General features: G+C 38.0%; 1 protein-coding gene across 1 annotated transcript; it reads right to left on the reverse strand.

Annotated features, from left to right (window-relative positions):
* Positions 1 to 1831: 1831 nt before the first annotated feature.
* VPS39 (vacuolar protein sorting 39 homolog (S. cerevisiae)) lies at positions 1832 to 24948 on the reverse strand (the record flags this gene model as incomplete). The annotated part of the gene is made up of 25 exons (XM_010293397.1): positions 1832 to 2155; positions 3330 to 3421; positions 3999 to 4133; positions 4305 to 4454; positions 5318 to 5363; positions 6362 to 6464; positions 6953 to 7081; positions 7539 to 7656; positions 7926 to 8024; positions 8647 to 8720; positions 12079 to 12165; positions 12450 to 12591; positions 13164 to 13307; positions 14132 to 14274; positions 15420 to 15549; positions 16403 to 16523; positions 16887 to 17007; positions 17512 to 17695; positions 19211 to 19303; positions 20004 to 20102; positions 21492 to 21586; positions 22621 to 22663; positions 23477 to 23541; positions 24000 to 24032; positions 24883 to 24948. Coding segments are annotated over 25 exons (2588 nt in total), but the record flags the coding sequence as incomplete, so codon positions are not given.
* Positions 24949 to 25525: the final 577 nt, after the last annotated feature.

The following is a 25525-nucleotide window of genomic DNA, read 5'->3' on the forward strand; positions in this document are numbered from 1 at the left end:
ACAATCTATTGCTTCAGATAAATCTGCTGTATGGTTAGTAAACCCAAACCACATTATAAGAACCAACAAAAAAATTACAGCACAAACCACATCTCTGTAAAAGGTATGCAGTGGAGGTGAACAGAGGTGCAACTTTAACCGTTGAAGAGCACAATGAAGATCCTCATATGTGAATACAGATTTTCTGGTAGCAGATAATGAAGGTAAATAAAAATCACACTAACAGTACTAAATATGAGATAGGTAAAAATCGCAGCAATATTGTTATATCTGTATACAAAGAATACAGGGCCTTTTTAAATACCCTTCTTTCATTCTCAGTGACCTGTAAACACAACTCTCCCAAATCATCTTCCCTCCGTACCTGAACTAGTATATAAAGATCTATACAGAATGTGCAAATCCAATATAAGTATTTTTAGGGTCTCTTCTTCAAATAGAAGAAATACAAGGTTAAAAACATTAACACCACAGATTCCCTCTACCCAGCCTCTGCAGAAAGACATCAGTAGCAATACTGCCCAAGACATCCAAGTACAGAAGTAGCAAAACACTGGACCAAGAAATCCTTAAGAATGCATGGCCTATGAACAATAAATACAAAGACATGTGAAAAAGGGAAAAAACAAACAGTTAAACTATTAACACTGACAAATGAAAGTAAATTAGGACTCTTGTCAGCCTACAGCAGATATGTTCCTAAAACATTCACGTAACAATGCCTTAAGTAAACCTATAATGTTAGCTGAGATCCGATTACACCTTATGCAGACAGGCTTAATTTGGCTACTGTTCATTAAGAGGTGATACCTGGTAGCTACATGTCACACTCCCTACTATTTTAATAATTACATATTCGTAAGTATTTCTAGAGCAGGATGTTGGGAGTCAAACAGCCACTCTACTGGATTATTTGCTACTGCTGCATTTTCATTACCACTGCACAGATTCCCTCTGCACTGATCAAACACTTTAATATCCCTCACAGCAATCTGCTATAAAGTTTCTGGAAAAATAAGTTAGACAAAAATATTACAACGTACAAGGAGTATGGTACAACCTAGTTCCTGTAGTTAAGACTTCTGGCCCAAGAGTAACTTAAGAACAGTACCAGCCGGAGCAGAACACAGTTCTAGAGCACTTAAAATAGAAAGGTGTTGAAATAGCCTGGATTTTACTTCAATGCTGGAAAGTGAAACAGAGACCTTATATACACAAATCTCAAGTGTAGTCTAGAAGCTCAAGCAATAACTATAGTTTACTCCCTTCAGAAGTTGCTTTACAGGGTGTTCTTTGCTTTTTGGTATGCATGCAGATGTGAACAACTTAGAATAGTCTCTGAGCTTCCACTCATGCTAAGAGTGAACATACTCAGTGCAAACAACACACAAGTTAATTCAATTTACAGCTCTCAAACTAAAGTAAAAAAAATAACAATGCTTACTAGTGATATTTACTGTTTGTCCAACTATCTCCTGTGGAACTTATCAGGCCAGGTGGTAACACTGAACATAAATGAAAAGATTCCTTTGACCAGCATTTAAACATTCCCATTACTGAAAGTAAAATTATATTTTCTATGTCTAGAAATAGGCACAGAAGCCTCCTCTATGCCAAGCACCTGGTGATCTCCATGCAACACTCACACAGCTGCAAAGACTTTAAAGGAATTTTCTTTTTTTGAAGAACTATTTACATACAAGGCCAAATCACAACATTGTCACCCTAAGGAGGTAAGTTTCATAGTAAAACTTGACTTGTGGTGAACACCCAACAGTTGTCGAACAACTCATTTGCAAGGTTGGAGTGCGATACAAAACTCAATACAAAAATCAGTTTCTATTCTTCATCTGAGTACCGAGAGGTTCAGTGTAGTTGCCAGCACTATAATAAAATGGTTAAAGTCATTTTCTAGTAGATTAATATTGCCAGATAGGTACAGTCAGTCCACAGATACAAACGACTTCTACCCAGTATAAATGAATCTAGCAACAAGCCTCAAAAATCTCAGAGGCATCAAGTTCTTAAGTCGTCCATTCTGAATTCCATATGAGTGTTGGGATTATTGACCATGACAGGTCAGGTGTCCAATGTGTTGACTTCTTTGGAGCAGAAATAATGCACAACTATTGCATTAGGGTATCGAGCAAATGCACTGTAAAGAGACAGAACACAAAAATCAACTGTCAATATAAACAGTTTTCGCTATTCAAACAAGAACATCCAAGTCGTGTCAGAATCAGAAAAAGATGCTTACATGAAAGCGACACTTTCTTGTTTAAATTACAACCTGACTATATTCTTGAGCAAAACCAGACAGAAAAATTCTATGGATTTTGTAAGAGTTTCATAAAAAGAAAAAAAAAAAAAAAAAAGACTTTCGTTTCTATAGGCACACTTTACTTGGAAGTTACTGGTAACAAGTTAAAGACCGGGTGACACGCTTGCCCTTCAAAAACCTTGTTGAACTTAACAGCATTAGAAAAATCCTAGCCAACCAAAACAATACTACATATGCAAGTTTAAATTCTGATGCTACATGCTACGCACTAACAGCAAAAAATTGAATATGCACAGCAATAAGTATATTTAGACCCACGTTCATTAAAATGTTTTGGAAAAAGAACCTTTCCCTATCATTGTAAACGCTACTGATACCTCAGAAGGGTTCCTATCAGTGAGAGAAATAATGAATAAGCTAGTCATCTGGCATTTCACTGGAGTTCTAAGAGGAAAAAGTGCAAATAAAATTTGCATTCTATACTAACCCATAATTACCTACTAGGAATAGTAGAAGAAAAGTTATTGGCATCCAGGTATCAAGTGAATTAGTTCTACTTTTAGATGTCCTAAGATAACTAGGCTACAAAATGTGTATCAGCCAGGGAACAACAAAGCTATCAGATATAGAAAACTGTTATACTTATATCTCAAGTCTGAGATTCTTTATATCATCCTTCTTAATTCTAGTTGAGGCAGGTAGTAGGCAGTGTTCTTAGAAAATTTTATAAATTCAGTATGAGAAGCAATTTTATGACTTCTAGAGTTGTGAAGTAAGAAGTCTTATGAGTTTCTGAAGGGATTTTATTCTCCTTTGTTGAAAGCAGGATTAAACTCTTGCAGTACACTTCACTGACTAAAGCTTTGATGTTTTCCCAGCCACCCAGTTGAGCGATGTAATTCTTAATTCAAACACTCCTCAAATGTCTCACTCATATTGCTGTTCTCTCCGTGCATATACACACTGAGTTTTGCGACATTATTAGTTTAAGTGTACCAGATTCATATTTGATTCAGTTTCCCAAGCTTTAAGGTATACGCTCTCTCACCTGTTACCTATCTTCTTTTTACATACAGTGCACACCTTCTCCTCTGTAATAATGCACTTCACTTGCTGATGCAAGATCCGCTCCTCCTGGACCTAAAGAAGAATGGGAAAAAAACTTGCTTAAAAAGCAATGCCATACCATAGCTCCCTTCTAGTCTGGTGAAACTGAAAACTGACACATTTAATTTTCAGTGGCCTTATCTACATTAGCAAGTTGTACAGCACAAAAGCAGCAGGTCTGTAGAGCAGAACACCCAACACCCACACTATATGAATAGCAGGATTTTGCTTTCAACTAGTCTGATCCACAGACTAAGGCAATTCTAACCACTAAGGCACGTTCAGGTGAACTACTGAACTGCATCATCTGGTTTAGTTTATTTGAAAGAAATCCAGCCCATGCTCTCCAAGATCATCCTGCAAACGCACACCAGAGCACAGTGAGTCCAGAGACTCACAAAGACACACACACCTCATCCAAACTAAAAGGAATGTACTTGCCATCTCCTGGAAAAGGGACATTTGGTCTACTTGATGCACATCTACTGATTTCAGGTGCACTACAGCACCATCTAGAGGACACACATTCCATTTAAGAAACAGTTAATTTAAATATTGAACTTCCGTTACAAAACATCATTCCAATAAATGACAGGTGGTGGGTACTTGCCCTCAGAAACTCTGCATGGAGAAGATTCTTGAGTACTTGATTAAATCTTTTCTTCTGCGCATTTTCTTCAAGGACTTTCTCTAAGAAGATTCGGATCTCACTAATCTGTGTATTTGCTGGGAGTAGGTTTATCGCCTGCAGCAAAATATACTTTGTTAGAAAAAATTAAAAGAAATAGAGCACAAAACAGAATAGAAATTGACACATTTAGCTGGACACTGTTACAATCTGTTCACTTGCCTACTCCAGTACCTTCTGTCACCTTCTGCCAAGAGTACAAACTGAGTACTTGCAAATCTTTCTTACCTTGGTGGTATCCAGTTTGCTGTGATGTAGTTCCAAAACCTGCAGAGCAGCCTGCAGATTGGCTTGAGGCTCCAGCACTTCCATCTTGATTGGTCCCAGGCAATGAACACTAGGTGGGGAGAGATACATCCGGAGCAGTGACAGATAGACCTGTTGCACACAAAAGGAAAGTTCTGAAACCACTGCACTCATCCACAATTGACAGTGCTGGTAGAACCCAGCAATGGCACTAGTAAGTTGTACCCATGCCATTCAAAATTCTGATGTGCTCGTTTAAACAGCTCTTATCTTAAAAGAAGAAAGACTGAAAAGTACCAATGATGTTCAAGTCTTTTTAAGACCTGAATTCTACAATACAGTTTTTCTATAAAAGTAGTTTTAATTAAGCCTCCCTCATTAACCTTACATAACTCATTTATAACCTTTAGAAACCAACACTTCATTGCTTTTTAATATTAAACTTTTCAGTAGATATATGTGGAATACATGCACAGTATTTTGTCTTCTAAATTCCTTTGGAACTTTAGCCTCAGAACATATGCTCAACGCCAGTGATACAGTAACAGTCTCAACAAAAAAAACAAATTTTAAAAAATAAAAATAAAAAACCACAATCATCTAGTAATTCCTAAATTCTAAGAGCTTGTACATAAGTTCTTGTCCACCTACACAAACACTGAAAAAGTCTGAAAAAAAAAAACACAGAGCAAAAACTTTAAAGTCCCTAACACAGAATCTTAGAATAGTATGGGTTGGAAGGAACATCTAGTTCTAGTTTAAAGGCCATCTAGTCCAAAACCCCACAATGAGCAGGGACATCTTCAACTAGATCAGGTTGCTCAGAGCCCCATCCAATCTGACCTTGAATGTTTCCAGGGATGAGGCATCTACTACCTCTCTGGGCAACCTGTGCCAGTGTTTCACCATCCTCATTGGGAAAAACTTCTTCCTTGGCACAAATAGTCTAATACATACTTACTGAAAAGGAAGACTGCAAAGATGAAGCTACTTACATCTTTGTTGCCATCTTTATTTCTGTCATAATGTTTATGGCAGTAGCTAGAACAGAGGAGAATCCAGTGAAATGCAGGGTCAGTTTTGGAACCCAGAGAATCAGTCCACAGAAATTAACATTTAAATGCTCCAATTACTTTAGCCATTCAAGTTAGGTGACCGTACATCCAATTCTGATCAATTAAATCAAAGTCGCACAACAAAACGACATCATTTACTCTTCATTACAATGCTGAGAAAAGGAAGGTTTTGTGCAAGTCTCTCCCACTTCCAATCAACTTAAAAAGTTTTCATGAAATAAACTAAATTTAATTTAGCTGTGTAAAACAAGGGGAAGAAAAGATGTCTCCAATCAACACATCATAGCATAAAAAAAGTGTAGATAATATCCAATTACTGTATCTGACTCACAAAGAAAAGGTGTTCACTAGTGCACACTGCATACCGGGGTTGAATGTCCTCTAACAGACATTTGCTGAAACTAGCTTTAAAAGAAGGTATGTTAAGCAAGCTCCAATGTTCAGATATATCTGCCAGTATCGGTTAATTCTATTTTCACCTAAATACTTTAGATTCACTCAGAAGGTTCCCTGACACAATACATCTAGCAAAATGTTGTATCTTTACTAGAAAGGATTCTGCTAATTGATGGAGCTTAACTTTGCATCTGAGAGAGTGAATGTCTCTCCAAAGAGAAAGGAAGCAAAACAACATACAGAAGTTCAAAAGCTAAGGACAGAAAGGTGGAAACAAAGACTTCACTGATGACTGTCATATTGCTCTGAAACACAATGACAGAGAAGCATGAAAAGGTAAGCCTCAAGGGGACACCATCTTTGTCTGTAATGAACAGATACCTGGAAGAGTCTAAAAATCAAGAAAACATGGAAACCCAGAAGATCCTGAACGCTTACAGCATTCATGCTCCACGTACAGCAACATTTCACTACACACCCTATCCATAGGGCAGTGAGCAAAGTAAGTCTTGCAAAAAAAAAAAACCCCATACAACCCAAAACAAACCCACAAAAAAAACCCCTTACTTTTCAGCCATGTTGGTGTCCTTCAAAATATGAACATAAATAAACAGAGCTTGCTCATGCTTCCCCATACGACCCAAGAGCAGAGCACGTTCTTCTAGGAGACCTAGTGACAGCATGAAGGATTAGTCAATAGCTACACAAAGAAATGACAACATAAGCTCCATTAGTGGTCACACTAATAGAATGAACTATAAACTGTAGTCTGAGCACAGGTTGAAGTTAAGCTGAGACTGTAAGTCTACTTCCCGCTAGTCTCAGTAACATTTTTATGAATTCTTAAGTAACCTTAAGAAACAACAAACTTCAGATCAGTTGATTTTTGATTTTCAGGCTCATCAAAAAGTTAGGCTAAATATTTAAGTGATGGGAGATGCCACAAGGTCTTAGGCCAGCAGTTACAGGAATCCAGCAGAGACTGGTAAACCCAACTGTGCCAGCAAAAACAGAATTAGTATACACACCAGTGGCCTGCAACTACAGATACAGCCATTTTCTCTGTTTCTTGTTACCATTATTCTACAATAAGTGAGGAGGTTTTGCTGTACAATGCAATAAGCTAGGGTTTAACTAACCTATGGAAACTGAACTCACCATCAAAGGGGAAGTCACTAATTAGTCGACTAGGTTCATACCAGCTAGACTTCTCCAGAAAAAGTAGAAGCTTTTTCCGGTAATCCCCCAAGTCTCCTCCTTCCTCCCCAGCAGGCACTGGAGTTTTATCTACATGGAAGAAAACAACATAAGCTATGGTATTACAACTCTTACACTACGCTAGTACACAGAAGATAAACACACAAATCATTATGTTTGGCTGCTGAAACTGTTACACAGGCTGAAATACCGGTGCACCTGCCAAATTACTTTAGCTCCCTAAAATACATCAAGTGGCTGGTTAAACAACAGACTCAGTTATTCAAGACACCTCCCTACCCTTAACATGCAGAATTCAGGGAGCAGTAGCTGCTGTTCCACTTAATCATGAACAAAGTGTCACTTGCTCCCTTAGGATCTCTAGGGAGGCAATAAACTAGCCTTCCCTACAAAGCTACAACTTCTGTTGTGTATCACTTGGGTATCTTCTGGGTGTGAACAGGGAAGCCTTACAGCAACACACTGTGAAGGCTCCCCTGTGCTGTCCCACGCCCTTGGTCTTCCCATCAGAAAAGGCTAAACATACCTGCAGGGAAAGAATTGAGATATTCTTTCATTAAGCCTTGCACCTTCTCACAGTACAGCTGGATCAGACAGTTGTGAAAGTCTGCACCAGTTTCTTCCCAGACATGAATGATGTGCTCCTGTAAATACATGTTCAGGTTCAGTTATAGACACTTCCTCTGGGCAGTAATTTGTTATAAGCAAGAGACAGTTCCATGCTTGCCTTTACCATGCTTGACTTCAGGATTTCATATCCTTTAATCGTATTTTCTTTGCACAACTTATGGCAAAGCTGGCACTCTAAGACAGCATCAGGGCTCCAATGCCAGGAGCATAGTAAGGAGAAGTAATGCCTTACATGTTACATGTTGTACTGAATGTAATGCACTAGTACAGATAGAGTTCTTACCAGATAAGGAATAGTCAAGCTTTTAAAATTTTCTATCAAGAAACTGAGCACTTTGTCTCGTGGCAAAGCTTCCACTTCAGGGAGGTCTTCTGTAAATATCTGTTAAACAAAATTTTATTCACAGAATGGTGATTTTCTTTTTTTTTTTTTTTAATTCAAGTGCCACAGTATTTTCTCTGAGGCACTGAAACCCAGCATATATGTCCAAAGAGTAAGCACAAGAGGTATTTAGAAAAAAATCTCAGCAGCTTATTCAGGCACTGAGAAACTCTCTTGCATCTGAAAGGATTAACAAACAAATCCCCACTTCTGCCTTAGTTAACAATTCTTTTACAGTGCCCCACACCTCACAAATACAGGGAGTCAATTCTATATCAAAGAGGAAAGAGAAAATAAGAAAGGCATATTAATATTTGACATTTAAATACTCAGTAATGCTCTTGTGCAAAAAGCGTGACATCAACATTAAACGTTGTATCAAAGGTTCCTAGCTACTTATTACAATATAAAGTATTCCAACAATGGAAAACCATAAGAAAAACTGAAAGGCTGTCCTGCTCTATCTACTGCTAATCTTACCACAGTAGTGAACAGAGAAAATATAAATTATGTATTTAATTGGATTTAGCATTAATACATGGCTTCTTACGTTGAGTTCTCCCAATTCCATACATGGCACTAAGAATCTCAATGGCAAGGTGCCCAATTCAGCCACACTTACTTTCAGTCCATCTTCAGGAAAATCTCTTAGCACCCAGACAGAGTAGGAAAACACCAAGTGCAAGTTCTCTGTGCCTGTAATACAAAAAGCAGCAGTGCTTAATGTTAAAATCCTAAAGATCTTTCTAGTCACAATACAACCAGATGCTCTCAGAGCCAACGAAGCTTAATTTACAGAAAGAACCCAGTTTGGGTTTTTTCCCTGCTCAAGTCAGGCAAATCACACATTCCAGGCTGAAGTCACAATTTCATTACTTTGCAAACATGATTTCATACAGAAACAAGAATTAATTCAAATACTAAGCACCACCAAACATAAACAATTCAGACCAAAACCAAGCTCAGTTGTCTTAATCACATTCCAAAAGTCTTCTCTTACAATTTGTTTTTATTTGGGTAGAAAAAACACTGTACTTTTCACTTGTGTAATTACCTCCAGTCCATTTCCAGCCTGCCAGTCTAATGACTTATATACCAAATTGTCAAATGCTTCATAACTTCAATACTTCAGTAGTAAAGCACCACAGTACTGAAGTAACTGGCATGGAAACTACATGACAGGTAATAACTTTTCATCTTTTAAGAAAGTTTAGGACCCACCTCTTTAAAAGAATACTTTCTTGGATAATTTGGTTCACAAAGTTTGTAAAATATGTTAGGAAAACATGACTTTCCCCTCATCCTCCTGGTCAGATCCATGAGGCATTCACTCTCCAAACAATGCAACAACACAACTATACAAGAAACAGAAACCTACACTGACCCTGTAAGATGGTAGCCATTGTTTGCTTTTCTTCATTTCATAATATCATCAGGAGTAAGTTACTTTTAAAATATTTAAAACAAGCAGCATCTTAATAGTAGCAGTATTTTAAAAAAACAGAAGATGAGTGCTATTAAGTAAAACAATTAAAATAGTCCCTAGAAGAGCCAATTTCAAAGTTTCAGAAACAAAACCGTGACTTGGCAAAGGCACTGAGGTCACCAGTCTGAATGTCACTGAACTTCAATTAAATTTCTGAATTAACAGGGCATGGTATGGTAATGGATTTGCTAGCCTCACTGAGAAAATTTAAATAAAGGACAGGACAAGCCACGGGAATAAGTTCTCATGTAGAACAAGAGACAGAGAAGAGGAAGTCTAACTCCTTATAAACAAGTTTGAGATTAGTTGGAATAGCTCCTTTCCAAAGCACTGATCAAGCTGCCTTTGCTGAAGTTATGACCAAATCAAATGTGGAGTTACAACCTAGCCAAAACACTCAAGATGGCAGAAAGAGAGGATGAACTCATCAAGTAACTACCAAAGCTTATAGAACAGAATACTAAAACGTCAACATCACAGCACACCACAAAACAAAACAAGCAGCACATAACATTCAGCGGCATGGGGATTTACACTGAAGGTCACAGGCAAGGATGTTTTGTGGTGCTAGAATTAAAGCAGACACTGAATTTCTAAACTTTCTTGGCAACAAATCCCTAATTTAAACATGAGCTGTAACAGAAAGAAGTTCTGCCTAACACTATTTTAACAAAGAATGGTGTAATACAGAAAACTAACTACCACCCAATCAAATACATAATTCTCCTGTGCCTACCTCTGCACAGATAAAGTATATTTTTGATGGGTATGCCCAATCACAGAATTTACAATTAATATTTGCTTCAATGCAATAAACAATAGGTGCTTACTCTATTGACACATGGCAAATATCAAATCCAAATCAGTAATACATACTTGATGACTTAAAAGACCACAGCTACAAGCCTGGAGGAAATTTTCTATAATTACCTGAGAACTTTTAAAGAACATTTCATTAAATGCCCAAAAACCTCTAGACAAAAGGTGACTACAGAAGAGTTTCTACTTCACTCAGAATGTAAATGAAAGCAACTAAAAATACATCCCACATAATTAAAATCAAAAAATAAAAGTTAACATCAATTATTACTTAGACTAGAAGCTTATAACCACAGAAGCCTCATCAAAGCAGAGGCAGAGGAAAAAAAAAAAATCTGTAGAAACACCATAGTCTGAAATGCTTTTATCATCTCATTTAAGGGTCTCCCAGAAATTACACCTATCAATTAATCAAGGCAGAATGGGCAGCGTAGTTAAAAAAAAAAAACACACACACACACAGTGCTACATTTCCGCAATTCACCTGGGGGGAAAATCTCCAAGTGACCCTAGTGTAAAACATTCTATTTATTAGCAATAGTTAACTTTCTAGGTTGTTGTCACTGTACTTCATTACTCTCAAGTGAACAGACCGAAATATCCTCTACCAGTGTCAAGGAGCTGAGCAAGAAGCATACAGGAAAACTAATTTTCAGGAGGTCCTAAAATACCAGAGAGGCTCCAGAAGTCTAGAAGAAATTTAGCAAGCTGACAATATTCTAGAAAAGTATTCCAGACAAATATGGATAAAATATAGGTCTTACACATCAATCAATCTCAGGTAAAACAAATGAACAGCTGACATAAGTCAAATCGAGATCATTTTATCAAGATGACAGAATTCTTTCTTAAATAAGATTCAAAGTTTGTTTCATAAAGCTGTATGCTGAATATAACATACCTACACTTCTTTAAGATGAGTGACATTACCAAATGATACCAATGAATAAGAAGTGTAAGAAAGAGACATGGCACAAATGGGAAAGGTCTCAATGTCATTTTAAGTAATGTGTTATTGAATAACATGCTGCTAAGAGAAGGCAGCAGTTCTTAAAAGAAGTAGTTATAGAAAAATATATCAAACTTTGCCAACAGTATAAGACTAGGTGATAAACAAAGGTATTTCCCTCAAACTACTCACTCCCAAACTAATAGTGTGATGCTTTTAAAGAGTTCTGCATTTAGAAGTAAATAATTTTATTGGATGGGAGGGGACTATTCTCAAAAGCAGCAAAAACAAAAACAGACTTGGGAGTTCACAAGTGAACAGTCAACGAAGCAAGTTCCTACCATGATGCTGTAACCAGCAACTACAACTGTTAGATCATAATCTACATCTACCTAAACAGAGAAAACAAGAACTTCACATAGGTTTCTTCGTCTCAGGAAAGATACTACAAGACACAGCAACTGGTAGACTTTCAGCTGGAAAGTCTAATCCAGAAGTCAGACTTTCCTTTTGTCAGTGATGCTAAATCATCACTGGAAGAAAATTCCAAACACTATGGTACATTTTCTACCAATGGAAATTTTTATCATAAATAAGGAATGTTTTCCAATAAGATACGCAAGTTTCAACAGGACTCTCATGAACTAATCCTTGAAGTTTACATTATGGAAGAAACCAAACAAGATGACAAGGATACCCTTTAGCTCCATAGTCTCTACAAAGTTGCTGAACAGTAGAATAACCACTAAGCCCAACAAGAGTAATACCTTCACAAAAACAATGCTCTCCTTCACACTCACCCAAATGCTGCAGATATTGCACTGTCCTCTCATGACCCTTCAAAGGTGAGTTGGCTTTCTTTGACTGATCCACCAGTACCTGTAATGCTTTCAGAAGAAAAAGGTTCATTCCTTTGTAACCACAAGTATTATTCCAACTTGAACCAAAAGAAAGTGCATTTTTCCTGTTCTGCTACTGAAGACAAAACAAAGTTTTGTTTTAAGCACACAGACCAAATGGTTAACAGGAACAAAGACCAATTTCATCACAAGACAGACCCAGAAACAAAGTCTTCAGAATATTGCCTGCTCACTGAAGACAAGTTAAAACTCAATACTAGGAACACATGCTCCTATCCCTTCTCCTCTCCCCACCCAAACTTCATACCTACCTTTCTCATGCAGACCTTTCTTCTCATACAGTATTATCAGCTCACTATATTTGTGTGCCTTCTTTAGTACATGCTCACTCTCCTCAATATGGCAGTGATTGTTCTCCAGACGTAGCAATGGTGCCACCAATGCTACATTTGTCTGAAAGCAAAGAGGGAGCTCTTAAACATACTTCTAGCGTGCATCTCCTAAGCTTATAGTACAAAATGTGAGTTGAAAGGGGGGTGTGGGGGGGGAGTGAAACTGTCTTATAAGAAATAACAGTTTAACATCTTAGAGCAAGGCCCATCTTCATTTCTATAATTTGCTGGGACAGGAAGAAAACAATCTATCAGAGCTATTCCCCTTCCAGGATAGGGGTCAGCTTTGAACCACATTGTCGATAGCAAAGATCACACTCTCCTGCATTTAACAGTACAAGGCGACACAAGAAGCATTCATTACAACTTCAGAAGCACAGGCATGGTCACATTCTTTTGACAGAGGCAGCGACCAGAAACGGATATACCTGCTTTATTCCATGAAACTACTTCCTGATCAGTGAGCAAACTAGCTAACACCGAAGTTTCCCAAATGGTTTTTAGACCAAAGACAGATGGTTGCATGAGAATTTCTGAAGTAGCTCCTTATCCTCTTTCTTAAATGTTTCACCCTGAAATTCCAACACAGCTTGCATGGTAAAGGAAAGGCCTCTAGGTCAGGCAGAAACTCACATGGAGGTAACACTTCAACAGAGTGGTATCAATGATTTGCAGTAGCTTCTTTTTGGATTTGATCGTGGGTGTTCCTTCCATGAGGGGTGAAGTACTGGACTGATGGTCAGAATCATTTAGCTTCTTCACCAGCTGACTTCTTTTCTGCAGGACCATCAAATGAAATTTTAACAGGAAAAGGCCATGGATTTCCCCATCCCACCTCGGCAAATATAACCCACCAAGTGAAAAGACTAAATTAAACCAATTTCATAACTTGTTTTAGTAACAATAGGAATTCTTTAGGAAACAATTTATTAACTGTTCGAGATACCACCTTTCCAACCACATTCAGGTGTATACTCTAGTTTTGCAAATTTCTAGTTTTGCAAGATGTCCCTAGTCTTGAGAAAATAGTCAGAAGGAAATGCTGTTAACCTGAATGGAGACATTTTAAAGAAGTCAGGAAACATTTAAAACATTTGGAGAACAATTCAGGTTTTGAACTACTAGATACAAAAACTATACTCCTTTAGACACAGGCTTCCTTTTAGTCTAATAAGAGGACAGGAAGTTACAGTACCCACTACCTCCTGGTCCACCTTTTAACGCATGCTTTTGACTTGTCTCCTGGAGGAGTGTCCTCCACAACAGTCACCAAACAAAAACAAAAGATCAGGAGCTCAGGTCCTCTTCAGAAGGCTATTAGAAATAAAATACTGGACTCATATTCAGATCTGGTCCATGAGTAAGTTTTGTCTAGTCCTCACAAAAGTCACATGTGATGTCTCCCACATATCTGTGGGACACCTCACGTCCTCCAGTTCCCCTGTTTTCTCAGGAGCTGCTGCCTCCAACCATGAAGACAGCCCATTAAGGCTACCATGACAGAGCTGGAGTAGGCATACTGCTTCCTGCACACCAAAGTTAACTAACAAAGCATGCTGAAACTGAATAACCCTGGCTAAAACAGATATAGGAGCACTCACTTGAGTTAGGTAGTCTATCAGAGCTAAATGTGCCTTCTCCAGCTCTGCCCCAGAGAGCCCTGGCAGGGGGTTGGGATACTGTAGCTGTTTCCTGTAATCTGTGGGCAGGAGGTCAGGATACAGACCCATCACATGAGTGGGATCTAAGCAAAAAATAACTAGTATTAGTTACCATTCATAACATTATTTCTGCAAACTCTTAAACGTATGTAACCTTTGAGCAAGCTTAGCTTTCCAGCAGAGCTCTTTGTAGTCAACTTGTACATCCACAAGGTTACGGATAACAGAATTCATTACAGAAAAGAAGCTAAAACAAGGCAAAAGAAGCAAGAGAAAGACTGTTTCAAAGTCCAAGCACAACATGTTCCAGTCTGTGCGCTTGGCACACCTGGAGGACAAGCCATTATTATAATCCTCTTACTGCTCTTGAAGAATCCCAGCATTAACAACTCTGACATCAGGACAGGACTTCTCAATAAAATATTGCTTATTCCTAGATTTACTGTGCTTTTGAAACAAGAACTCAATAGCTGTAAATAATGAGCATCCACTTTCATGGAGCAAATTCAAATTTATCACCCTCTAATTTAAGTTCAAAGCATTTTAAGTTCTCAGTCCTTTTCTTTCATTGTAGTTTTCCAACGTAAACATGATGTTAAGTGTCATCAAAACAAGTAAAAGTTCTAGGCTTAAATGCGCAAGTGATGTGCTGTTATCAAAAAAAGAATCCCAGTCTTAAGCACTGTTCTATGGTATAGTCCAGTCTTCAGGTGTTCTTCCAATAATCCTACTACAAACCAAAGGAATAGCATCACAGACTACTGTGACTTCCAAAACCACAGAAAAGTTTCCTGGCTTCAGCAGCTTGGTCCATTAAACAGGAAACAGGTTTAAGGGTCCTCAGTTTGGTCTGAGTCCAAGGATTTAGCAAATCTACAGATGTTCCTTATTTTTATTCCAAGCTACAAGTAGGCTTTTTGCAGCTGCTGAAACCCTCAACTTCAAGGGTCTGTGTACAATATACAATACAAATTTATTCGGCACAAAGGGCAAATTCATGATTTAATTAACATCAGTCAGCGAGTTAAGTTAAGTACTATAACCAGTTTCACAAAAAAAAGCTAAATACCTGCCTAGGCTATTTGTCTCCTACAGGGGACTGGTCTGCAGAAGATACCACTGTTCTAAAACAAAAATGAAACAGAAAAACAAAGCACCCTACACAATAGCCTGAGCTTCATTTAATTCCTTCCAACCCAGGTACCTCAATGCCAATCCAAGCATTTACCTGTACCAAGCTTGGCAAAAACTTGCATGGATTCATCAAAGCGCTTCTGGCAGAAGAGGTTGAAGGCAAAGAGGTTCTTTATGTGGTGAATTTGTTGTCGCTTCTCACTATCTGAATCATCCTTCATTTCCTACACATGTACAAATTAACAAACATTAAAAACTCTTGGTCTTCATAAAGGAGAGGGAAACACTATAGAAATAACAGGATGATTATCCTTTGGAGACAGTAAGAAGAAAAAGGATAATCTTTTAAAGTGAACATCTCCAATGCTGATTCTCAGATGCTATGCTTACTGCATCACTGAGATAACCTGGAAGGTTTGAAAGCTACCTCTGGTTATCTATATAACCAGATATTGATATAACCAGAGTTATCTATATACTCACTCTACCATGGCAACTATCTCTTCACTCATTTGCCTTTTCAAATTTTTTTTTTTCAAGTTAGCAATACAAAATGCAATTAATTCATTTTAATGTAGTTCTAGGGAAGTTTCCAGAAACCAGAAAATTCTAAAACAGTAAGAGCAATATAATTAAATGTACTGCTTCAGCATTGTTTCAGGAGTAATATGGAGGGCCATTACAAAAAAATCCTGGTCATTTGACAAAAACAAAAACCACACAACTCCAGGCAAAACTGTTTACAGTTTACAAAGTCTGAAGACTCTGAAGTCCAACTTACTTAAAAGCCTAAAAGAAGGTAACTGATTAAACAGCTAAGAGAAATAATCTTTCACATACAGGATGGTATCTCAAAATCTAAACCTAAAAAATCTAAAATTAGATCAGTATGGAGAAGTGGCAGCACAAAACTAAAACCTAAGTCAAAAAAGGCTAGAGTTTACCAGCTTGTGCAAAGTGGACAGTAGGGAAGTTAAACTCTCCAGACTAGCTACAGTCAAGCAGAAGGCAACCATTCTTTTATGTATTTTTGCACAAGTGCATCCACTGCAAACCGAAACGTTTTTGAGTACTTACTGCCAACTGCAATGCCAACTCAAACTGCTTGTCCTGCAGAAGCTGCTGGATCTGTGTGGCTATGGACACTGGAATGAGCCGCCAAACAAAGTGATTACTTGCCACATATATAATATTTGTGCTGTAAAGGTGACAAAAACATCAGTTACTAAATTCCAGCACTCGGAAAGGAGTAATACCCTATCTGAAAAAAACAGTCCCAGTTAATACACACATGGATCAATCAGATACATTATTTCTGCTTTTCAGTATTGCTCAGGTTGCCCTTGTATCTCCAGTGATCAGAATTTCCCAAAGACACTGAACTCCACCATTTAATTCTCAAGGTATGGCCTCCACTCCGCTGTTCATACAAAACAACGAACTGCTTCAATACTGCTTCTTAAGCCAGGGGAGTTAGAAAAGCTCTTCCTCTCCCAGTTTTTCAGAGTACTACCATACATCCAGACAGCCCAACAAAAGTAGTATCAGATATACTCAATACCCTCCAGAGGTGATGAAGCGTGGTCTCTGCAGCTCAATACTCTGTACTAGCAGGCGAGGTTCAAAAGTGCGGATCTCCACATACCTTGGCAGAACAGCAATAATGTAGGGAGGTTGGTGTTCTGTTAGTAAAACAAGTGAAAAAATATAAGTTGATTGTTCTCAAGTATGCCTTGAAACAAGCCATGACTTAAAGTAAGGCTTCCCTTCATTTTTTTTTCCCCTAGAAATGTGTTCCTATTTTGCTTATTAAAAACAGTACTCAATGCCCAACACAGACAGCAATTTGTCAATAGACTACTACGAGACTTTTTGTTCATCTTTCAACGTAAGGAATTTCTGTGGCACTGAGGTGCCCAGAACTACAGTGCTTTAACACACTACCTTCTATTTCAAATCTTCTCCCTTTATAAAAGATATGAAATATACCTGTCTTCTGAGGAGAAGACAGGCATACATACTAGAAGCAAAGAAGGGGAAGAAACAAGAACATATGAAACCTTCCACACTCAGAGTACAACTTGAAATATTTTAGAAACTGTCACACTCCAAATCCAGCTAGTTTCTAAATATCAGGAACATAACGATTTTGTCATATACAAAAGAGTAAAGAAGGTAATTTTCACCCATGGCTATAGGAATATCTGTCCAATTCAAGGCACATTTCTGAGTACAGATCCCTTCTTCATTGAGCACAACTGTCAGATCATCTTGGCCAACCGCAACTTTTCCATCTGCTACAGGAGCTACCAATGGTTCCAGCTGCTTCCCTGTGGGAAACAGTTCTTTGATGGATCCTTTTCCATCCACCTAGGACAATAAAGAAAATAATAATTAAAAAAAACCCACCCTGTTGTTCAAAGTAGCTTTTATTTCAAAGCTGCATAAGACCAAAGGCAAAAAACCCCTAGAGGGATTCACAACCCAGACTAACAGGACAAGTGCAATTTTAGAGTAGCAATAACATTTTCTGCATATCATCATTTATCTTGCTTACATATCATTTGGAAGTAAAGAATTAATACTTTTGTGCCTGAGATGACTTTACTATAACAGCAGCTGAGCACATAGTTCATATAGGTTTATAAAATGGATAGCACAGCAGCAACATCAGTTAAAATGTTCAAACACTTCTTGGTGCAGCCACAGGATTTCATTTAGGCCACAACTTTAACATGGTTTATTCTGGCATGAGTGAGCACTGCCATATAAAAAAATGAACTAAAAAGCCAAGCAACCTGCCTAGCCTTTTTCCCGCCCTAGCCATTCATTCTTGTGGCCACATGCCATCCAGGGAACTGAAACCCCCCAAAAAAAAGCCCAAAGAGATGTTTCATGAGCTGATCTAACAACTCCAGCTACAATGTTCCTGCTGCTTCCCTTGCATTACAGCTCAAGCATTCTTATAAATCAACAGCTAGCTAGCAGAAAGCAATACCCTAAAAACATTTTTTTCTGCCTATTTAGTGAAATGAAGCAATTCAAGGATGGATCATTGAAGCACTAGAGCCAACGCAAAGCCGACACTTGGACAGCAAGACTCCACTCTGGTTGCTTGAGCACCTGCACAAGTACGCATATCACTAGAATGGCAGGAATCAAGATCTAGGAGAGGGCTGCAGAAAGGCATCGCTTTTGTAAGTAGTGTCAGTTTGAAGTGACTGTGAAAATCACTGCGCAGTTTTCCTGTTGACTACAGATCAGTGTTGCCACCCACGTACATATACATACGTATATGTGTGGTGCACCTCGTCTTCATCTTGTTTTCCTGTATCAGCAGAAGCCAATCGTAAAGGCAGAAAAGAGAATCAAATATAACTATCAAATGAAGCTTAAGTGGAAACTGCAATACTAAATTAACAGTGAGTTTACAGACTTTCAAACTGCAACAAATACAGTTCAGTTAGCAAGAGAATAAAAAAAGGAAAAAATGGTTAAGCCCCACTGTCTGCAAGATAAAAAGATATTTGTGGTCTTTCTTCCCCTTTTAGAGCTATCTCCTTTCTTAATACATTAAATAAAATGCAAACTGAGCTTACACAGACTGCTGCCAAACTAAAATATATCTTTTCCCAATGCCTTTTTTCTGCAAGAGCTTCAAATCTGGTTTCAACAGCAATAAACAGAGTATCACTTCCTGACAAAACATCAGTTTAAAAGGACAGACTTAGACTGTCCCTTCCAAAACCACATATGGCAAGAGTACCAGATGCTGTTTTTCACAAATGTCTGTTAGCTAAATCCTTGAGCACAGCAGCAGCCTCCGTAGTGTCTACTGCTACCCAAATCTTCTTAAACACTGTACTCCACAAACACCAGTCTTACCCGTATCAGGTAATAGTCCCTCTTGAAGCCTACACAGATTGAGTTTTCACACCAGGCCATAGATTTGGGTACATCAGGTACACTGAAGTCTCCCTGATGAAAACAGGTTAAAATGGCTGTTACAAGAGAAAAGCAAAAGTCAAATCTAGCAACACAGCGTGTCACCAGCAGCACTTGTTGTTGGCACTGTATTCCTCACCACACATGCCAGACTTCTGCTGGTCAAGGAATATGGCAGTATTCAACTAAAAGGCTAGATTTGTGCACAGTGAAAAAGTGTGCTCCAAGTTAGCTGGTAACTTCCTAGAAGAGCAGCATAGCTGAAAAATTTTCTACCGATTTCCATTGGTTATTTTATCATTCTGGTGTTCACAAGTTCACTTCTCTGTGCTTGTTGTCAGTAACTACCTTCTGACTTCATTACATACCTGGAAAACTTTGGTTAGAAGTGGACTTACTTCCATAGTGTTATCGTTCGGCATACATTTATGGAGGCTGCACACTAATACATTTCACTGTCAGGTGTACTACAACCAGAATGTTAAAACACAGAACACAGCCTTTGATTTACTCATGAAATTAATGCCATTAATTGTGATTTCAACCATGTATTTTCACTTTTATTTGCTGCTTCATTGTTAAATCACTGAAGAACCAACAGGAGCCAATGCTCTGAAAGTCAGCAGTGCCTCTGAGTAACAGGGACTGCATAGCAAGCAGTAAAAAGCTCGAGTACACACTAACCTACATTCCCTGTTGAGACATGCTAAACTACAGAAACAACACAACTGACCTGTAGTTCATGGAACTCTCTGTCCTTCCAAAAATAAAGTTGTAGCTTCTTCCGCACTGCCACACACATTCTCAGCACCTCTTCTCCTGTATCTGACTGCTGTGAAAATAGACAGGCCTAACTCATGGGACTCAAACCAAGAGGCAAGTAAGATAATTCAAGGCCAAAAGAATCTTCAGCCTGAAGCAAAGCTGTCAGCTGACGAGCAGCTTTGTTCATCCATGCCAGAAAAGCATTCCATAAACAAGGGAGCACACAGAGAAAGGGGGCAGGATACTTAGAATTGAACTTCGGCAGGGATTGCAACACCAAGGAAATAAAAAAAAAGAGCAAAGACACACACACACAAACAGAAGATAAGAAGAGATCCATCACCACAGCCTTCAAATGGCTTGAACTCTATGCAGTATAGGAGAGGGGAGGAAATGGAACAATGCAAAAAATACTGACAGATTAAAACATCAATAGCTGCTTAATGTTCTAGCCTACTGAAAAAGTTTCCTGATAAGAAACATCAGCAAAGCTAAGTGCCTCTACCACACAAACGGAAGATAAGAAGAGATCTATCAGCACAGTCCTGAAGACTAGGATAAATGGCTTGAACTCTATGCAGTATAGGAGAGGGGAGGAAATGGAACAATGCAAAAAATACTGACAGATTAAAACATCAATAGCTGCTTAATGTTCTAGCCTACTGAAAAAGTTTCCTGATAAGAAACATCAGCAAAGCTAAGTGCCTCTACACACAAACAAAAAAGGCACTTTGGAATTAGCAGATTTAAAGGTGCTCTGAAAGACATCACTAGTTTTAACACCTAGAAAACCCTGAGTTCTGATTAGAAAAATATTTAACACTAAGCTCCCATGGGGCAAAGAGATAAAAAGTGATAAAGAGCACTAAGCCATCTCTTCTGGTTATGCGTAAGGTTTCTGAATGACATGGGTAGGCTGAGAAACCCACTTGGATAGAAATGAGTCACTTAACAACCACAGCATACGAACAGAGGATTATTATACCTTATGGAACCATTTTATGACCCAAATCTACCACAATTGCCGTGGGACTCCTTGGTTCAATACAGTTTAACAGAAACAGTGGTAGAGATGCTTGGCAAAGGGAACCACTATGAACTAGCACTCTGGCAATTTAAGGAAATGAAATGGCTTGTATATTGAAAAGGACCTTTCAAAAAAAGAAGACAGTCAAAATTACTACAGAATAACGCCTTGAAGTTCTGTATCAGGAGGTTAAAGGCTATAATCACAACAGATTGTACAAGAACATCTTATGAAGCACAGGAAGAACATTAAGATGACTACATTAAAAACTGTTGCCTTAAGAAAAGCTTCAACATCCAGTAGGTACTAATTTTGAAGAGCACTAGTACCCAAGCAACTTGCATGTAACACAAAATTAACAAACCTAATCTACAGAGCAACTTATTACAAACAGTAAGGACATCTGTGCCATTGTGTTCCTCCTCTTACCTGAAGATCACAAGTGAAAAGAGATGCACCTTTTGCCTTGGAAACTGTGGTGATTTGTTGAAATGTCAACAGGTCATGGACATAAATATTATTTTCTGTTTTAAACAAAATTCCAATTATTAATCGATATTTAATACATGTAGAGCTCATTGCTAATTCAACTAAGTTACCACATTTTATGTCTACATAACAAGAAGAACTTGTGAAACTAACAGCTGCAAGGAAGGAAAACCACTGTTTTCCCAAAAGCTGAAAAGTGTTAAGGCACACACAAATACAAGACGACAAACACAGAAAAGACAACTAACACCAGCATTGGTAAAACTACATGAAGCAACTGAGAACAGCTGCTAACCAAGCAGAGGAAGTGGGAGTGGAAGGGAGAGCAAGCAGGCCAGAGCAGAGCAAGGTCACGATGGAAGATTGTTATGAACAAAGACCATTTTGAACTGGCTTGTGAAATTAGTGGAAGATGAACGGTTGCAAATGGAGGGTGCTGTGGTCAAGTTTTTGTACGCACGAGGACGCAGGCAGCAGAAATCTACACATGCTGGAGTTGGAAGAGCCGGGACTTGGAGATCATAAAGAAGGGAGTAGCAACATAAGCAAAAAAAGACATAGGAAGATCATAAGGTTAAACAAGTATAGCCAAAGACAAGCAAACTTAGATCTTCCACAAGATGGTAAGAGATCACCATCTGCATATAAACTGAATTTGGTGTAACACATCAATGGTAAGTTTCATACACCAAACAAGTCTGGACAGAAGTTTTAGCCTCTTACATACGGTGTGCACACATATGCATGCATGTGTGCATATATATATACACATGCCAATACAAACAGACTATATATATACACACACTTTAGCACAAGTATGTATTTTTTCATTTTTAATCACAAAACTTAGCATAAATACTTTGTTCTCCAAGCTGGCTTACAACAAGAAAAGCTGCTTCTCAATCTATGCTGCATAACGCCTCCTCTACAAAGTGAAAAAGCATAAATCCTACACAATGACTTTTTAACAAATAGGCTGCTATGCAAGTGTGTGGAAAGGGTGCCACATTCAGCCAAGTAACTGCATTGAGAAGAGCTCATTAAATATTAAAACATTTTCTTCACTTACCTAATAAACTGACCAGAATTTTAAACTGAGAAACAACATGAATCTGAAAGAAAGAATTCTGTTAGTGACTCCATTCATAAACTAAACCTCTGAACACGGCTTGATTATAGACAGTCTAAGAAAATGCATCTTGGATATTCTCAAAATAATGAAAACAGCAAGGCAGCTATCTATGCACAAACGTCCTCCAGCTGTTGCAACCCCTTTCACTTATACTCAGTTTTTACAAGATAGCACATAGAGCCTGCAACCTAACCTGGTAAAAAATTCTACAATGTATGGTATGTTACTAGTACAGAAGTACTTCTAAAAGATATGCAGGGTGCTACTGAAAGAGGCTGCATAATCTTTTGAGGCAAGTGCTTTCCTAAGAATCAATATAATCAATGAGCCAAAGTTATAAAAAAAAAAGGAAACAGTAGCAAGACTGGCAGTAGATAATCAGTTACTTCAGTTCTGAATTCCAGTTAAGAGAAATTACATTCACATTCCCATAGCATTTTATCCAAGAGTCAAATTATGTATTACAGTCTGTTGGTGTTATTACCATCACTTTTACAAATATTCTCAGAGAGAGCAGCTGAAGATTTACTGCGCAAAGCATTTCTACAGAAGTCAAAAATAAACCTGTAAGTTCCAATTCTTTGCTTTCTGTTTTAGCAACCAAACCAAGTCTATTCCTGTTATGGGAAGAGTGGGCAAAAATACCAGGCTGTGCCACCTCTAGAAGAATCTATAGTTTGGGGGAAATTTTTTGTTAAGCTTAGCAGAGACTCCAGATTTACATTTGGTATTTTGTTTCTTGGCTAAAAACACCGGAAAACTGTCCCCATGTCAAGAAGATAGTATTTCCTACCTGCTGAATCTTTTTTGAGAAGTTCTTGTTGGATTTCTCTAGTGTCACTTCAAACCTATTGCAACCTATGAAAAAGATTTGGGAGGTTATGTAAACTGAAATTGCCCTTAAATTTATGACTGAATGTATCTCACACTAAATAGATTATGAAGAATTATGAAAGCAAACTTAGCCACTTAACACTATAAGAATCATTCTTCTAACATCTCTGTGCTATCTTTTACTTAATAACCAAATGCATCAGAAGGTCTTCTACAGTCAGGTGAAAATTTAAATTACACTTCTTGTACCCATCCGAGGACCTCATCAATAGTTACATTTTTGCCTTGCTGAAATTTTAGATTACAAGAATTACATTTAAGTATTTTGAAACCCAGAGATACAAAGATACCCATAATGACTTCATCCATACCAATCAAATATCAGCAATTTAAATTGCTAGAGAGCATATCACTGCAAAGTAGACAAGGAATAAACACTACACCACAAGGGTTTAAAAGGAGTTTTAGGGATAAAGACTTACAGACACTTTCTGATGACATAACCTCTCCTGGCATTGATGCAAAAAAGGGGGAGAAATTTACCATGTGAGATAAGACACTAGCAACTCAAGACTAGCATGTTCTGATTGGAATAGACGGCCTACAAGTTTTGGAAAAAGCAAGCTGAATTCAGTCTCTAGAATCCAAGTAGCTACAAATAAACATTTTTCCAAGAGCTGACAAACTTGGAAGTAGATGGTTTTTTTCTTTCCTGTCTCACACTACACTACATTACTGTGCTCAGTAACATAATTTTCAACATAATAGCAGATAATGTAAAATACAAATCTGTTTAGTGAAGATCTATTTTAACTAAACCAAAAATACAATAGTTCTCTTTGTGGCATCTCCAGAACAGACTATGAACACATATGACTGTCAAAGAGGCAGGGAGAAAAGTCAATACAGGACAGGAGTGGTTAGGAGGGATCTCTCTTCCCCATCCTTTGATGCTTATGGACCCACTGAATAAAGCTGCTCTTTCACTAATCAAGTCCTTCATTAACAGAAGGCAAACATCAAACCTCTGGCAATAAGCACACTGCAGTGCCTTAGCGCATGTTTATGCACTGTATTCACAAAATTACACTAACTTACTACAAATTCAAACATACAGAGACCTGGTATGTAACACACTTTAAAACAGAAAAAAGGCTCATACTACTTGCTATCTTTCTTGCACATCTGCTAAATGGTATGCACACTTTCACCAAAGATCCCACAAAAATATTTGTTAAATACTAAGTAGGAAAAAAAAAAATCAGCAGTGCAACACATTTGCGTCAACATCACTACAATCTCTTAAAGTGCATGAAATAAAAGTAACGTGATCAACTTTTTGTGCCATTCTTAAAATCAACTTACCTATGTCTTTCTTGATCCTGTAAAGAAGAAGATGCCCTTGTTTGGTACCAACAAGGAGCCATTCCTCTAGAAGAGGGGGGGGGAAGAGTCTAATTAGTTTCAACAAAGACTGCCCTTCCCAGCCAAGTTATACTTATCAAAACACTTGGAAACTGGTTTCAAATGCCAAAGAGGACTTTCTGTGGCAACTACACGCATGTCTCCTATCACCCCTCTGGTGGAAGTGCTTTGAACTAGCTTTCATTCTCAGGAGAGGATGGCCAAAGATCAAGCAGTAAAACAGAGTACAGCCTAGACATCACATCCCACTTGTTTATATAAAGAAGCAAACCATTGCATCTCTTGTGCAATCAAAAGAGGCAAACTATTCTTCAGACATTAGTACCTCCCAGAGAGGAACAGTGCTACATAATCGGAAGAACTGTCAGGAAGAAAAACAAGGAGTTTTATGTGGGCTTGTTTGTCTTTTGTTTGTTTTGTTTTTGTTTTTTTTTAAATAGTCAAGTTTTCATAAGAACTCTCAATCAGCTATGCCTGGAAGGACAGTTGCAGCTTTGCTTAAACTGCTTTTGAATTGCTTGGACAACCAACAGTTATTTAAGATTTACAACAGAGCATCTTTTCATATAGAAATTCTGTGGCA

The sequence above is a fragment of the Phaethon lepturus genome, unplaced genomic scaffold, assembly GCF_000687285.1.
Source record: "Phaethon lepturus isolate BGI_N335 unplaced genomic scaffold, ASM68728v1 scaffold6658, whole genome shotgun sequence".
In the NCBI taxonomy this organism is placed as follows: domain Eukaryota; kingdom Metazoa; phylum Chordata; class Aves; order Phaethontiformes; family Phaethontidae; genus Phaethon; species Phaethon lepturus.